The 15,963-nt window shown below is 55.3% G+C and overlaps 1 protein-coding gene across 1 annotated transcript; it reads left to right on the top strand.

The window, feature by feature from the left end:
- Positions 1–1,220: 1,220 nt before the first annotated feature.
- Positions 1,221–15,328, top strand: LOC309664311 (NUT family member 2G-like; the record flags this gene model as incomplete). Its single annotated transcript, XM_082469492.1, has 6 exons — positions 1,221–1,246; positions 4,962–5,738; positions 11,313–11,424; positions 13,164–13,409; positions 13,811–13,927; positions 14,449–15,328. The coding sequence occupies 6 exons, from the start codon at positions 1,221–1,223 to the stop codon at positions 15,241–15,243; spliced, it is 2,073 nt and encodes a 690-aa protein (XP_082325618.1). The 3' UTR covers positions 15,244–15,328.
- Between the last annotated feature and the right edge of the window lie 635 nt (positions 15,329–15,963).

Raw genomic sequence — 15,963 nt, 5'->3', positions numbered from 1 at the left:
TCCCAAAGAAACTTCAATCATCAGATCCTCTTTCTGGTCAATTGCAAGATTAGAGCATTTCTCACTCAACAGGATGCCTCTGAAGACCCCTCACATCTAACAGCACTAAGCGCCTCCAAGTGCCCAGACTTGAAAACTCCACAAGACACAAACATGGTATCTCTTCGTTTCTTTAATGTTTCGTGACTGAGTGGAAGATGAACTGTCTTCTGAGGCTTGTGATGCATGTCCAGAGTTGTTTTTTCTCAGTAGTCAATGCCTGCCCGCAGCCTCTGTGCAGGAATAGTCAGAGATCATGATCCAAAGGACTTTTAGATACTCCCTTCAATGACTGCTCTACCCAAATTGCATTTGGGCTAATTTGATTATCTCTGTCCCTGGGGTGTAGGATTTTGAAGTATTACAAAAGTGATTGCAGAATTGGGACTGGCTAATTTTTGCACAGTGCAATTTTTGTATCAGTGGCCTTGAGAAGAGTCCTTCAAATACTGTATCAGAATTATGACTGAGAATCTTGTAAATAATTGGTTGAATGACTGAACAAAGGGAGGAAGCAACAAGGAAGCCTGCCTTTCTCGAGTGCCTGGGTACAATATTTTGCCTCACCATCCCTCTAGTATGAAGTTATTGGTTGAAAATCATCTGAGTTTTCCTTCATTGTAAAAGCTCCAGTACTGAGCGATATTCCCAAACTGTTTATTTTTTTCAGTCCCCGACAGGAGTTTCTTTAGATATAAAGTTCATTTAGAAACTTTATGTCTAAAGTTTCTTTAGATATAAAGTTTCACCATGATGTTGCTTGAAATATTCTCACCTTATCTTCTCATCTTCTTCTGAGTCAGTTTTTCCTGACAAGGGGCAAGGAACTTCTTAAACACCAACAGGAGTCTTTTTCACACTGTGGAACAGTCCTTCTAAACCTCTGTTTCCTTCCCCAACACCCCACAATCAGTTGGAGTTCTACTGCAGCTACAGCAGTGAGAGAATATCGTCTCCCAAGAGATTTGGTTGCCATCCTCTGAGGTTTTCAGCCTTCATCTCCCTTGACAAGTTTCCTAACAGTCCTCTCTTCTCACAACACAAAACACGAATACTCTTTCATATCATTTTGATAGTGGTAAACTGACTGACATGGATTCTCAATATGAAAATAATAATCAGACAAGTTTTGCAAAAGGAATGCTACCATGATTCCCATGCAGATGGGGCCATACGCAACGATGAGCCTAGATCGTAAAGAACAAGTGTATGTAATGCAGACAGGAAATTAACAAACTTGTAAGCAGGGCTTGCAGGCTAGGATTTAGATGGAAGTGGGCTTGTCTGAATGGGGATTGGACACTGGTGGATAAACTCTTGGCATTGTGTCAAGGTGCACATCCATCTCATGGGTAGTGGACTTTTAACACCTAGAAAAACCAGGGCTCTAGGATGTTTAGTCCCTTTAACATAAGGAAAGAGAAGAAGATTTTCTGCCTTCTTGTTCCTTACTTCTGTCCTTACCCCTACTAAGCCAAGATGTCCAGTGCTATATGATGGCTCTTCCAAATCCATTTCATCCAAAGAGCCTGCATATTTTGTGTATGTTTACAGTTGGGTTTTCTGTTGGAGCCAAGGTGCACACTTGAGTCTCATCCCTCCAAGTTCTCTTTCTCATAAGGATGAGTAACTGATAATAGCTTAGTATGTTCTGATTTTTTGGTAGTGTTGCCAGATAAAATACAGATTTCGAGTTAAATGTAAATTTCAGATAAACAGGGAAAGACTTTGCAGTAAAACTATATCCAAAATGTTGCATGGGACAAAGTTGTACTAAAAATGAATTCATTGTTTATGTGAAATTCAAAAGTCAAATTCAGTTAGGCATTTGTTACTTTTCTTTACTAGATCGAGCCACCCTATTCTTTCAGGTGCTTTGAAATTTAAGAGACTAGAAAGTCTTGTTCTAGGAATCTAGTGCAGAAAGAGAGGAGCCACGATACCCGTACAAAGACAATCATTGGAAATATCCTCAGATATATTGGAACATATATGAATTTTCATCTAGAAAAAAAATGAAGGAATTTTAAAAAATGAAAACAGATTGCCTTCGTTTTTAGTTGCATGACGTATCTCTGGGAAGATTTTAGTGAAAGAGATAACACTGGTTTCCTCCGGGAAAGAGGATTGGGTTGACAGGGGAAAGAGGTGGGAGGAGGACTCGCCACTGCATATTCCATTTTGCACAATTTAATTTTGAACCATGAGAAGGTGTTGCTCGCTTAAAATATTATACTAAAATCATTTAAAAGGTAAAAAACTCAATCTTTTACAACCATGGAATACTATGAGAAAGACATTTAGTGAATTCTGGTCTTGGACATGGGGGCTGCATGACGGTTTTTTGATGGACGGGGGCTTTCCAGCACAAAGGATCATTAGTAAGGCTGGTCCTGCTGGATGTTGGTTGGAGCACAAGGACCACTCCCTTAGGAGTGATGTACATACAGCAGTCAAAGACACTGGATCTGCTGAGACAATCCTAATTTCAAATACTCAGTTCCATGTGGCCATAAATACCCAAGTGTTTATCAGACTAACAGTTCTGAATTTTGTTCAGAAAGTCTAGTCTCTGTTGAAGTAAGTCAAGAGCCAGGTAGGAAGCAGAGTGTGTTGAGGGACACAAAACTAGGTTGATGGAAAAAGAAGTGAAAGGAAGGGAACATCAAGTCCAACCTCGGTGCCGTGAATCAAAAACAGTCTATAAACTGCGTAAAGAGGCACATGCCAATTGTGTTGCCACTGTGTGAGGTGGAAGGAACTTCCGGTTCTTGCCTACCTGCCAGAGCCCTCGTGGAATGTCTCCCCACCCCCACCCTACCCAGACCCACGTGCCCTCTGCCCCTCCCCCACTGCAGAATGTTTCAGCCACATTCTACTGTTATGACTCAAACCGGCCCCTCCTTCAGTTGGATCCTGAGCGTCTGTTGAAGCAGGTCACTCTCTGGGTCCTGGTCTTGACTTTTCTCATTGAGGCTACCAGGCAGCAGTAGTCCGTGCCCAAGCCTGCAGGATGGCTTCAGAAGGAGGTAAGCCTATAGGCTGGGGGTGTGTTCTCAGAGACCCTGCCATCCCTCACATCCTTTGGGTTCACACGTGACACTTCACGGTGGGCACACAGTTGGACTGAAGTAGAGGGAGAAGAGAGCACTGGACACACGAGGACATTTCACCTGGGGAGACTGGGGAGCCTGAAGAAACCTGAGACTGCACTGGGGAGGAGGGGTCATTGGAGGCGGATCAAGAGGAATTGCCCTGGCTATGGAGAAAGGATGGCAGCAGGCAGGTTGATTCTTTCTAGAAGGGAGACAAGCCACTTTGAAACGTGTGTGTAAGGATGTGTGTGATGTCCTGGTGGTGACACAGGGAGGGTCATGAGGAAAGCCTAGACGTGTCTTGTGTTCCTGAGGCACCTGAAGCTTGCCTCACCATATCTTTCTAAGGGATTTGAACAGGAGCATACTGTATCTAAGGGGGCCGTGGGGAGAGATGGTCTTGGTGAGAAAACTATTCAGTGGGGCTGTGTGTGGCCACACCTGCAGTGAAGTGCCCTCTCCGAGAGCTAGGCAGGAGGTTACTCTAACTGCCGCAGCCCACACCTCGTCCACTCCTCCCAGCCCAAAGCTCACTTCTCAGTTCAGGCAACTGTTGCTTTGGATTCAACAGGGGATGGGCAACCGTGTAACTTCAGCCAAAAGAGGGCTCAGGTTCCTGAGTTGCTCTGAATTGTTCTTCCTTTTGTGGAATCGCAGTACTTCAGACCTACTTCACCTCGTCCAGTATCTCATGGTGGACCCTCAGGCTGCCTTGAGAGGAAGAGTTTGTTCATATTTCCTGTCACTCCTTCATGGACAGGGGACAGATGTGGAGTGGGGTTGTTTCGGGTGGAATGTCTGTGAAGGCTGCTTCCTCTTTTAAAGGGGGAAGGAGTGTAGCCCAGGGGCAGGAAGACGATCTTCTGTGTTATTATTAAACGTCCTATGACACCTGTTCTGGTTAATTAGGTGCACCGTGGTGTGTACCTTGTTCTCATGAACAAGGATGTGATCCAGACAACTTGATCGCCATGGCAACTGGCTTCTGCCTGCTTCTCAGATTGTCTTTCCGTTATTGGGAGCTGGAGGGGGAAGGACCACAGGCGGTCTGTACTCCCATGACCAATGTAACATGACAATTCCCTGGCCCTTGTCTAATCCTCTGCAGCCATCACTGGCTGTGAAATGACAGAATCTAAGGGACACGCGCCAACTTCTCACACACCACTCCCCCCACCCCCGCCTCTTAGGAACAAAACCCCTGAGTGATGACAGTGACTCTGGGTACTGGGGAGGGGGTGGCAGGACCTGGCCCATGTTACGTGTCTGCTGTGGGTTGTTCTGAGATGCAGGTGCATTCTGGGCAGGTGTTATGGGTTTGTATCAGGATTCCATTAGAGAGATATTTTCCAGCATTTTGTTTTGTTTTGTGAGGCTAGGAAAGAAAGAGGGGATTTCTACTGAGCATCAGGAAAAGGAGGACTGAGGAGGAGGTGGGGCCCTAATATTTTACACAATACCTGTCCACAAAGGGCTTTTGGGTGCCTAGAACTTACCTTGGAGAAGGTCCCTACCTGCTAGTACGCCGGCTGAGGGGCATTTCTCACAGAGCAGATGTCCACACAGTTCCAGATCTTGGGAGACAGCCTGTGAGGCTTAGGTGCCAGGGGGTGCCTTAGGGAGGCTCTCCAAGTCAGTGCTTGCTGAGGTGATTTCTTCTCGGCAGACAGGGGTCAGGGACCTTGGTGGATGGGCGCGGGGTCACCAGTGGAATAATTCTCAACTGGAGGTCAGGGCATGAAAATCACTTGAAGACCTTTGCACGCTGCACAGTTTCCCTTGTCCAAGTGTCCCTCACCTGTGGAGATTTACACTCTGATGCCACAGAAAGCCTCAGTCCCACTTGCCCATTCTCCTCCTCCATTCACTCCTTTCCTTTGCCTCAACAGCATGTCCAGTGCTGGGAACGGATGTGACCATGAACCCCGGTGCCTCCTTGTCTACTTTCACGGCAGTGCCCTTCCCTCCACCCATTCCTGGCGCCCAGCACCGGCCACCCTGGCAGCAGCACCTGCCACGTCCCATCACCCCAGCATTCCCTCCTGGCAGCAGCCTGCTGCTGCCAGCTTTCCCCAGGACGCCTATGGTGGCTAATGGTGGCCGTGGCCCCAGTGCCCCTGGGGCTTGCAACCTCACGGTCCAAGTGAGGTCACAAGGGAGGACAGTGGAAGCCCCCCAGTCTCAGACCTTTGTCGTTACTCAGGCCCCCCTCAACTGGAGCGCTCCTGGGGCCCTCAGCAGGAGTGCTGCATGTCCTGCACCCGTATTCATAGCAACCCCTGTGATGGGGACCGTTGTGACTGCTTCAGCTGTTGGAGTTAGTCAGGCTGGCAAGGGAGGCTGGACCCCAGGCTTTCCTCCTCAAGCTCCACCACCAGCTGCCCAGCTGGCCCCTGTCATTCGCCCAGTGAACTCTGGGCCATGGCCACATGGCACTTCCAGGGAGGGCCGCCTGGCCACCAACCAGTCCAACGCCTCGCAGGATGGCTCCTCTAACACCCAGAGAGAGTACAGTAACTTCCTACGTTGGCAGCACATCAAGCCCCTGGCCCGGAGACACTTTCACCTGAGTCCTGATGCAGAAGCTTTTTCCTGCTTTCTCATGTGAGTGAACGCTCAGAGGGTCCTGAGCTTATGGGAGCTTTTAGATAAAGAGGAACTGGGGATGGACTTGCACGTTAGGTTTCTAGGGCTACTGGAAGGAAGGTGTGAGGGCGATGTCCATGCTATGAGAAGGCACATTGTCGGTCACATGGGTGGGCCTGCCAGTCCGTGACATCAGGACTGAAATGTGCCCTATCTCAACGGGTCCCACCACCCTGTGAGTCTGGCCAGCTTGCTCTTCCATGATTCTCATGGTAATATGGACTGAAGACTTGCAGTCAGAGAGGGTCGTGGTGTAAGGTGAGGAGCCAAGGAGTGGATGCCGCACTCTCCTGTGGTGCCGTGTCCTTCATACAGGACGTGAGCGTACATGTCCAGGGGAGGTCACTTCAGAGGAGGGGGAGGAGCGCGGGGCCCAGGAGAGCGCTTTATGCATGCCTCCACTTCGTTGTGGAGAATTCCACTAGGAACAGGGTGATGGTAGAGATCTCCTAAGGGCGTGGGCTCTCTCCCACTAGAGTTGTGAGCCTGGCAGGCATTTCCATCCTAAACCTCCGGTCCCTCGTAAAAAGGGGACAATTACACTTCACTCAGAGGACTGTGCAGAAGACGCCTTGGGCTAATCTATGAAGTGTGAGTAGATTGCTTGGCACATGCCATGCCTCATTGATGATGGTGATTTTTATGATGAAAATGCAGCCTTGAGGAGGAAAAGAGCTCCCCAAGGCACAATGGCCCAGCTCTAGCCTGGGAGTGGATGGTCGTCCTTGAGTGAGTGTGAGGCGGTGACAGCAGTGGCCGGGAAGGCTTGTCTTTGCCCTCCCAGACGCCCGCCTCTCACCCTCCTGTTGCTCAGTCATGCTGTGTTGAGTGATGTGTGGTCCACATGGGCGGGTGGGGTCAGGCAGGTGGGGGCTGGGCTGGGCCCGGAGACTGACCCCGAGGGCTTACAGCTCAGTGCTTCGATCCGTGGCCCGCCTGAATCCCAACATGCCGCTGGAGGAGGGACTGTGGAGGGCCGTGCAGGAATGGCGGCGCTTGAGCAACCTTGACCGGATGATCTACTACGAGAGGGCGGAAAAGTGAGTCAGCGTCCTGGGCCCAGGGGCTGCGTGGAGGGTGAGGCGAGTGGGTGAGGGCAGGGTCTGGCCGTGGGGATGCTCATCAGAGAGGACAGAGGAGAAGGGCTGTCACCCAGCACAGGGGCCCCGCAGCCCAGGGGCCCTGCTGTCCCCCAGAAACCCATCCCTCACCTTGAGAGTTTGAGACTTCTGTCCTTCCTCCACCAGGAGCTCTGCCTTCCCCTGATTTTGACCTACCCTTGCCTTGACATGAAGGTCTCAGGACGGGGCAGGGTGAAGCTGTGAGTCCAGTAGGGGTCCAACTCCGGCCATATGGGCTGGGCCGGGGAAAGAGCTCCACCCGCCAGCCTGCTGCTTCCTTAGTGGTGGGTGGCTGGCGGCCACTAACATAGATTTGGGACCACCTCTCCTCATGAAAAGTGCCCTGAGTGGGTACCCTGGCATCCCTGAAGAGGCTGGGGAAGCCAGCTGTCGTCGGCGCAAGGGTCTCCGGCCCTTCCAGTGTTTGCTCCATGGTAATCCCCTTGGTTTAAGAAACAAAAGCAAACAAACGAGCGCCTCTCAGAGGAAGGGAAGGCCTCTCCTCTAAGCTCAGCATTCACATCGTCCAGCCTCTCCTGGGCCCTGTCTCCAGGTCTATGTTCCAGGACTCTCAGTCCTAGCCCAGTGTCCTGGATTCGGTCAGGGACCCCTGTGGGGAACACATGCCTGTTCCAGCCTCTGGCTGTCAGCCCTTCATGTGGTTCTGGACGGGGACGGGGGGCATGAGGAGGGTGCCCCCTGGGTCAGCCATGTGTCCCGTTGACCTGGTTCAATTCAGCGACCTGGGTCTATGCTGTTGAATGCCCTCCAGTGCTGGTGAGGCAGGAAGGGTCCCAGATCTTGTTATCACTTCCAGGAGCAGCTCTCTGCTGTGGACAGCACCTCACAGGGCCTTGACGGCCCCAAGGCACATCCTGTCCCAGTGCCTCATTCTTGGCTGCCTTTGTTGGGCTCCAGAACCCAGGTCTTTTTCTCAGAGTGGCCTGTGCCTCCGTCACCCCCCAGGTTCATGGAATTTGAGGCCAAGGAGGAGATGCACATTCAGCATTTGCAGTGGATGCAATGCGCGCAGGACGTGCCTCCTCCAGCCCCACCGAAGCTGGATCCTCGGGGGCCCCCAGCCCCGAAAGTGCGCCTTCAGCCAAGCACCCAGGTTCCCACTGGAGCTGAAGGCACAGGTAACAGGGGCCTAGGGTTGGCCACCGTCCCCACGTGGATCCTTTCCTTTCAAGACAGGGGCATTGGTCTTTCAACCAAAACAGCCACCGAGGCGGGATGTGGAGGGGTGGGGTCTCAGCTGCCCTTTGTCACTACGGGGTATTGACTTGGTCAGTTTTGTAACTCCTCTCACACCTCCCTGTCAAAGGACCCCACACGAAGTCTGCCTAAGAAGTGGGCTTGATGGGGAGACCCCTAGAAAATTGGAGGTTCCCCACTTCCTTACTTGTGACTCTCTTAGATGACCCCCTAACCTCCCCTCTCCAACTGTGCATGAGGCTTCAGATGGTCCTGACCCCTCCCACACCCACATCAACGTCCCCCAAACAATGCCCTCACCAACGTGCGCTCGGTGGTCAGGAGGTGGACCGGGAGTCCCTCACCTTCCTTCCCTTCCTCCTGCTCTGCCTCAGCCTGTGCTCCCAGGATGTCCGGCCCCAGGGCCCAGCCCTCGCACCCGAAGCCACACAGATCCCAGCGGACCCTGGAGACCAAGGCACCCAAGGAGATTCCCCCTGAGACTGTGAGGGAGTATGTGGACAGGATGGAGGCGATGGTGGGGCCCGTCCACTCAGCCCCAGGCAAGTCACATGCAGAATGTGGAAAGGACGGAAATGAGCTGAAGCAGGAAGAGGACGACACCTACTTGGACCCGTGTCTCTTGAGCTACACTGACGAGCTGCGTTCCCGGGAACACTCTGTCACCAAGGTAGGCTGGGCCTGGAGCCTGGGGTCTACAAGATGCCAGGGCATGGAACTCTCAGCACCCAAGATCTGGGTTCTGCTCAGGCCGATGGGACTTAAGCTCAGCTCCTTGTTCCTGAGCCTGGTGTTAGGGGAGGTTTACGTAGATGTATGTGTGTATATGTTTGTGTCTGTGTGTATGCCTTTGTGTGTCTGTGTATGTGCATCTGTATATGTGCTCTTTTGTGTGTGACTGTGTATGTGCGTGTGTGTGTGTGTGTGTGTGTGTGTGCTGACCATCCCCGCCTTGTGGAGGAGAGTGGGGGTGGGTCTCTGCTTTTCACTTTCCCTCCTGGTCTTCTTGTGTCACAGGCCACACCTGGCCAAGGATGCTCACAGCCTCTTCTTTCTGTCCAAGGTGGAGGCAGTCATTCACCGTCGATTCCCGGCAGAATTGTTTTCCCCAGACCCACAGTTGGATGTCTTGGCCCTTGCTGAGGAGCTGAAGCAGGAGGAAGGACTCACCCCTGAAGAAGTGAGTCACGGGAGGGAGAGGGACACTTAGGGTGCCAGGGGACTCCAGGGGAGGGGGGACCCCAGGTGATCCAGGGGACAGGGGAAACCAGGTGGCCCAGGGGAGCCAGAGGAGGGAGGGATCGCAGGTAGAACAGGGGAGACAAGGGACACCCAGGAAGACCAGGGCACGGAGGGACCCCAGTGAGCAGGGGAGAGGTAGTGCCCCCGAAAAGGAGGCCCACATGGCTCTGTCCGTCCCTTCCCTGCCTCGGAGGCCTGGCATGGGGAAAGGCCCTCTCTGGGGTGGGTGCAGCGCAGGGTGATAGGAAGGAGAGGATGGGGAGCCGGGAGCGGAGGGAAGGACACACAGCTGGGAATAAGGTGCAGGAGGATGGCAGGAATGCCACCGTGTCTGTATTTGGAGTCTAGTCCTGGGGTCCCCCGTCCCCTCCTCCCCCCCAGGGCCATTGTCCCACTGCCCAGTGCTCCTCCTCTCACACGTGCGCGTGGAGCCGTCACTGTCCTCCTCCCTCCTACCAGCTGGTGCAGAAACGACTCCTGGTCTTGAAAGAGGACGAGGGTGGGCCGGCAGCCCCGAGCCACAGTGCACCCGGAGTGGGCTCAATTCCATCTGAGTCCCACGCCGGCCAAGGTGCCCAGAGGCACGACCAAGACTGCCATCGAGGGGTCAGTGATGAAGCCTGCCCACCAGAGATTGATGTTGAGGCTCTTCATAGGCCCATCCGAACAGACACTGGCCCGTTCGTGCTCAGAGTCTTTGTTCCCTCTCGAGGACGTCAGGCTGGCAAGGGAGGCTGGACCCCAGGCTTTCCTCCTCAAGCTCCACCACCAGCTGCCCAGCTGGCCCCTATCATTCTCCCAGGGAACTCTGGGCCATGGCCACATGGCACTTCCAGGGAGGGCCGCCTGGCCACCAACCAGCCCAACGCCTCGCAGGATGGCTCCTCTAACACCCAGAGAGAGTACAGTAACTTCCTACGTTGGCAGCACATCAAGCCCCTGGCCCGGAGACACTTTCACCTGAGTCCTGATGCAGAAGCTTTTTCCTGCTTTCTCATGTGAGTGAACGCTCAGAGGGTCCTGAGCTTATGGGAGCTTTTAGATAAAGAGGAACTGGGGATGGACTCGCACGTTAGGTTTCTAGGGCTACTGGAAGGAAGGTGTGAGGGCGATGTCCATGCTATGAGAAGGCACATTGTCGGTCACATGGGTGGGCCTGCCAGTCCGTGACATCAGGACTGAAATGTGCCCTATCTCAACGGGTCCCACCACCCTGTGAGTCTGGCCAGCTTGCTCTTCCATGATTCTCATGGTAATATGGACTGAAGACTTGCAGTCAGCGAGGGTCGTGGTGTAAGGTGAGGAGCCAAGGAGTGGATGCCGCACTCTCCTGTGGTGCCGTGTCCTTCATACAGGACGTGAGCGTACATGTCCAGGGGAGGTCACTTCAGAGGAGGGGGAGGAGCGCGGGGCCCAGGAGAGCGCTTTATGCATGCCTCCACTTCGTTGTGGAGAATTCCACTAGGAACAGGGTGATGGTAGAGATCTCCTAAGGGCGTGGGCTCTCTCCCACTAGAGTTGTGAGCCTGGCAGGCATTTCCATCCTAAACCTCCGGTCCCTCGTAAAAAGGGGACAATTACACTTCACTCAGAGGACTGTGCAGAAGACTCCTTGGGCTAATCTATGAAGTGTTAGCAGATTGCATGGCACATGCCACGCCTCATTGACGATGATGATTTTTATTATGAAAATGCAGCCTTGAGGAGGAAAAGAGCTCCCCAAGGCACAATGTCCCAGCTCTAGCCTGGGAGTGGAGGGTCGTCCTTGAGTGAGTGTGAGGCGGTGACAGCAGTGGCCGGGAAGGCTTGTCTTTGCCCTCCCAGACGCCCGCCTCTCACCCTCCTGTTGCTCAGTCATGCTGTGTTGAGTGATGTGTGGTCCACATGGGCGGGTGGGGTCAGGCAGGTGGGGGCTGGGCTGGGCCCGGAGACTGACCCCGAGGGCTTACAGCCCAGTGCTTCGATCCGTGGCCCGCCTGAATCCCAACATGCCGCTGGAGGAGGGACTGTGGAGGGCCATGCAGGAATGGCGGCGCTTGAGCAACCTTGACCGGATGATCTACTACGAGAGGGCGGAAAAGTGAGTCAGCGTCCTGGGCCCAGGGGCTGCGTGGAGGGTGAGGCGAGTGGGTGAGGGCAGGGTCTGGCCGTGGGGATGCTCATCAGAGAGGACAGAGGAGAAGGGCTGTCACCCAGCACAGGGGCCCCGCAGCCCAGGGGCCCTACTGTCCCCCAGAAACCCCTCCCTCACCTTGAGAGTTTGAGACTTCTGTCCTTCCTCCACCAGGAGCTCTGCCTTCCCCTGATTTTGACCTACCCTTGCCTTGACATGAAGGTCTCAGGACGGGGCAGGGTGAAGCTGTGAGTCCAGTAGGGGTCCAACTCCGGCCATATGGGCTGGGCCGGGGAAAGAGCTCCACCCGCCAGCCTGCTGCTTCCTTAGTGGTGGGTGGCTGGCGGCCACTAACATAGATTTGGGACCACCTCTCCTCATGAAAAGTGCCCTGAGTGGGTACCCTGGCATCCCTGAAGAGGCTGGGGAAGCCAGCTGTCGTCGGCCCAAGGGTCTCCGGCCCTTCCAGTGTTTGCTCCATGGTAATCCCCTTGGTTTAAGAAACAAAAGCAAACAAACGAGCGCCTCTCAGAGGAAGGGAAGGCCTCTCCTCTAAGCTCAGCATCCACATCGTCCAGCCTCTCCTGGGCCCTGTCTCCAGGTCTATGTTCCAGGACTCTCAGTCCTAGCCCAGTGTCCTGGATTCGGTCAGGGACCCCTGTGGGGAACACATGCCTGTTCCAGCCTCTGGCTGTCAGCCCTTCATGTGGTTCTGGACGGGGACGGGGGCATGAGGAGGGTGGCCCCTGGGTCAGCCATGTGTCCCGTTGACCTGGTTCAATTCAGCGACCTGGGTCTATGCTGTTGAATGCCCTCCAGTGCTGGTGAGGCAGGAAGGGTCCCAGATCTTGTTATCACTTCCAGGAGCAGCTCTCTGCTGTGGACAGCACCTCACAGGGCCTTGACGGCCCCAAGGCACATCCTCTCCCAGTGCCTCATTCTTGGCTGCCTTTGTTGGGCTCCAGAACCCAGGCCTTTTTCTCAGGGTGGCCTGTGCCTCCGTCACCCCCCAGGTTCATGGAATTTGAGGCCAAGGAGGAGATGCACATTCAGCATTTGCAGTGGATGCAATGCGCGCAGGACGTGCCTCCTCCAGCCCCACCGAAGCTGGATCCTCGGGGGCCCCCAGCCCCGAAAGTGCACCTTCAGCCAAGCACCCAGGTTCCCACTGGAGCTGAAGGCACAGGTAACAGGGGCCTAGGGTTGGCCACCGTCCCCACGTGGATCCTTTCCTTTCAAGACAGGGGCATTGGTCTTTCAACCAAAACAGCCACCGAGGCGGGATGTGGAGGGGTGGGGTCTCAGCTGCCCTTTGTCACTACGGGGTATTGACTTGGTCAGTTTTGTAACTCCTCTCACACCTCCCTGTCAAAGGACCCCACACGAAGTCTGCCTAAGAAGTGGGCTTGATGGGGAGACCCCTAGAAAATTGGAGGTTCCCCACTTCCTTACTTGTGACTCTCTTAGATGACCCCCTAACCTCCCCTCTCCAACTGTGCATGAGGCTTCAGATGGTCCTGACCCCTCCCACACCCACATCAACGTCCCCCAAACAATGCCCTCACCAACGTGCGCTCGGTGGTCAGGAGGTGGACCGGGAGTCCCTCACCTTCCTTCCCTTCCTCCTGCTCTGCCTCAGCCTGTGCTCCCAGGATGTCCGGCCCCAGGGCTCAGCCCTCGCACCCGAAGCCACACAGATCCCAGCGGACCCTGGAGACCAAGGCGCCCAAGGAGATTCCCCCTGAGACTGTGAGGGAGTATGTGGACAGGATGGAGGCGCTGGTGGGGCCCGTCCACTCAGCCCCAGGCAAGTCACATGCAGAATGTGGAAAGGACGGAAATGAGCTGAAGCAGGAAGAGGACGACACCTACTTGGACCCGTGTCTCTTGAGCTACACTGACGAGCTGCGTTCCCGGGAACACTCTGTCACCAAGGTAGGCTGGGCCTGGAGCCTGGGGTCTACAAGATGCCAGGGCATGGAACTCTCAGCACCCAAGATCTGGGTTCTGCTCAGGCCGATGGGACTTAAGCTCAGCTCCTTGTTCCTGAGCCTGGTGTTAGGGGAGGTTTACGCAGATGTATGTGTGTATATGTTTGTGTCTGTGTGTATGCCTTTGTGTGTCTGTGTATGTGCATCTGTATAAGTGCTCTTTTGTGTGTGACTGTGTATGTGCGTGTATGTGTGTGTGTGTGTGTGTGTGTGTGTGTGCTGACCATCCCCGCCTTGTGGAGGAGAGTGGGGGTGGGTCTCTGCTTTTCACTTTCCCTCCTGGTCTTCTTGTGTCACAGGCCACACCTGGCCAAGGATGCTCACAGCCTCTTCTTTCTGTCCGAGGTGGAGGCAGTCATTCATCCTCGATTCCCGGCAGAATTGTTTTCCCCAGAGCCACAGTTGGATGTCTTGGCCCTTGCTGAGGAGCTGAAGCAGGAGAAAGGACTCACCCCTGAAGAAGTGAGCCAGGGGAGGGAGAGGGACACTTAGGGAGCCAGGGGACTCCAGGGGAGGGGGGACCCCAGGTGATCCAGGGGGCAGGGGAAACCAGGTGGCCCAGGGGAGCCAGAGGAGGGAGGGATCGCAGGTAGAACAGGGGAGACAAGGGACACCCAGGAAGACCAGGGCACGGAGGGACCCCAGTGAGCAGGAGAGAGGTAGGGCCCCAGAGCAGGAGGCCCACATGGCTCTGTCCATCCCTTCCCTGCCTCGGAGGCCTGGCATGGGGAAGGGCCCTCTCTGGGGTGGGTGCAGCGCAGGGTGATAGGAAGGAGAGGATGGGGAGCCGGGAGCGGAGGGAAGGACACACAGCTGGGAATAAGGTGCAGGAGGATGGCAGGAATGCCACCGTGTCTGTATTTGGAGTCTAGTCCTGGGGTCCCCCGTCCCCTCCTCCCCCCCAGGGCCATTGTCCCACTGCCCAGTGCTCCTCCTCTCACACGTGCGCGTGGAGCCGTCACTGTCCTCCTCCCTCTTACCAGCTGGTGCAGAAACGACTCCTGGTCTTGAAAGAGGACGAGGGTGGGCCGGCAGCCCCGAGCCACAGTGCACCCGGAATGGGCTCAAGTCCTTCTGAGTCCCACGCCGGCCAAGGTGCCCAGAGGCACGACCAAGACCGCCATCGAGGGGTCAGTGATGAAGCCTGCCCACCAGAGATTGATGTTGAGGCTCTTCATAGGCCCATCCGAGCAGACACTGGCCCTTTCGGGCCCAAAGTCTTTGTTCCCTCTCGAGGACGTCAGGAGGTCTCTCCATTCTGGGCCGGACGGCTCTCCCCTCCCCAGGGTCAAAGGCGCACTGGCCCTCTACTGGGACCCAGGGATGCGTCTGTTCTCAGAGAGGCGTCTCCTATTCCAGCGGCCCGAGGGCCCAGGGACGCGTCCAGTGAGGCCGAGGAGGCGCTCCCCAGCCTGGCCTCCCCCTTGGCCTCTCCGCAGAGCCTGCCGTCTTGCCGGCTGTCCCAGAGTCCTGCCCCTGCCTCAGGCCTGGCCTCCCCTGGAGGTTGGGGGGCCCAGAGTGCTCCCCAGGCCCCCTCCCCTCAGAGAAGAGGCCCCAGCCCAGCTCCACCAGCCGCTCCCAAGTCGAGGAAGCGGGCTCTGTGTGGGCGCCCAGCCGCTGCTGAGAAGCTGCCCATCCCCGGGGCTGGCCACGGGGTCTCTGCGAGGCCAGCCTTGGCTCTGGGGCTGGCTCGCCCCTCACAGCCGAGAAAGAGAAAGCGTGACCCGTTTGTCACAGGGAAGAGGAGGAAGAAGAAGAGGAAGCACTGCAGCCAGTAGGGAACAGCCGGGCCGGCCCTCCAGGGCGAGCCCCCCAGGGCGGCCCCCAGGGGAGCCTAGGGGCTCCTCCTCACCCCAGTGCTGATCCTGGGATTGTGGGGGGTTAGGGAGGTGGGGGAGGTGGGTGTGGGCAGGACCTTCGGAGTGATGTATGAAAATTGTGAATAAAGATAGTTTTGGTGGGAAATGCTCTCAGGCCACTGTCATCTTCTTCGTGTGGAGCTGCTCCACAGAGAGCGATCCTGAGAGGAAGGAAGGGTGAGGGAGGTCACAGGAGCTATGGATCTACAGGTGGCCAAACCTTTCCTCCACATAGACAAGGACTCCTCAGGCTGCCCCTGGGAACGCATAGCTCTCACTTTCCCCAGGGACCCCCTCATCATACCCTTCTCTAAAGCCTGCTTGGCTAGGGGCCTTCTGGGGCATCTGTAGCATCTTCTGCATCCCTGAACCGTCTGGGGAGGGAGAGCTGCTTTTGTGCCTCTCAGCCCTCTGGACACTAACCAGTTTCTAGGACGGAGCCTGGAGACGGCCCTTGTCTTTATGGAGCTGCTCTCTGCTTCCCTGAAGTGGCCAGGCGATGGCGCTGGGGTGACCCTCCGCTCATCCAGGGTTTCCTGTGTGGGTGGCCTGACCAGAGAGGAAAAGTCTTGGCCATGGGGACAGAACTGTCTGCCTCGTCATAGCGGGAGCGTTCTCTAGTCCCACTGGGATTATTGC

This window comes from Balaenoptera physalus, assembly GCF_965194825.1.
Source record: "Balaenoptera physalus genome assembly, chromosome: 7".
Lineage (NCBI taxonomy): Eukaryota > Metazoa > Chordata > Mammalia > Artiodactyla > Balaenopteridae > Balaenoptera > Balaenoptera physalus.
The sequence above is the reverse complement of the archived record's forward strand: the minus strand, read 5'-3'. Positions and strand labels throughout refer to the sequence as shown.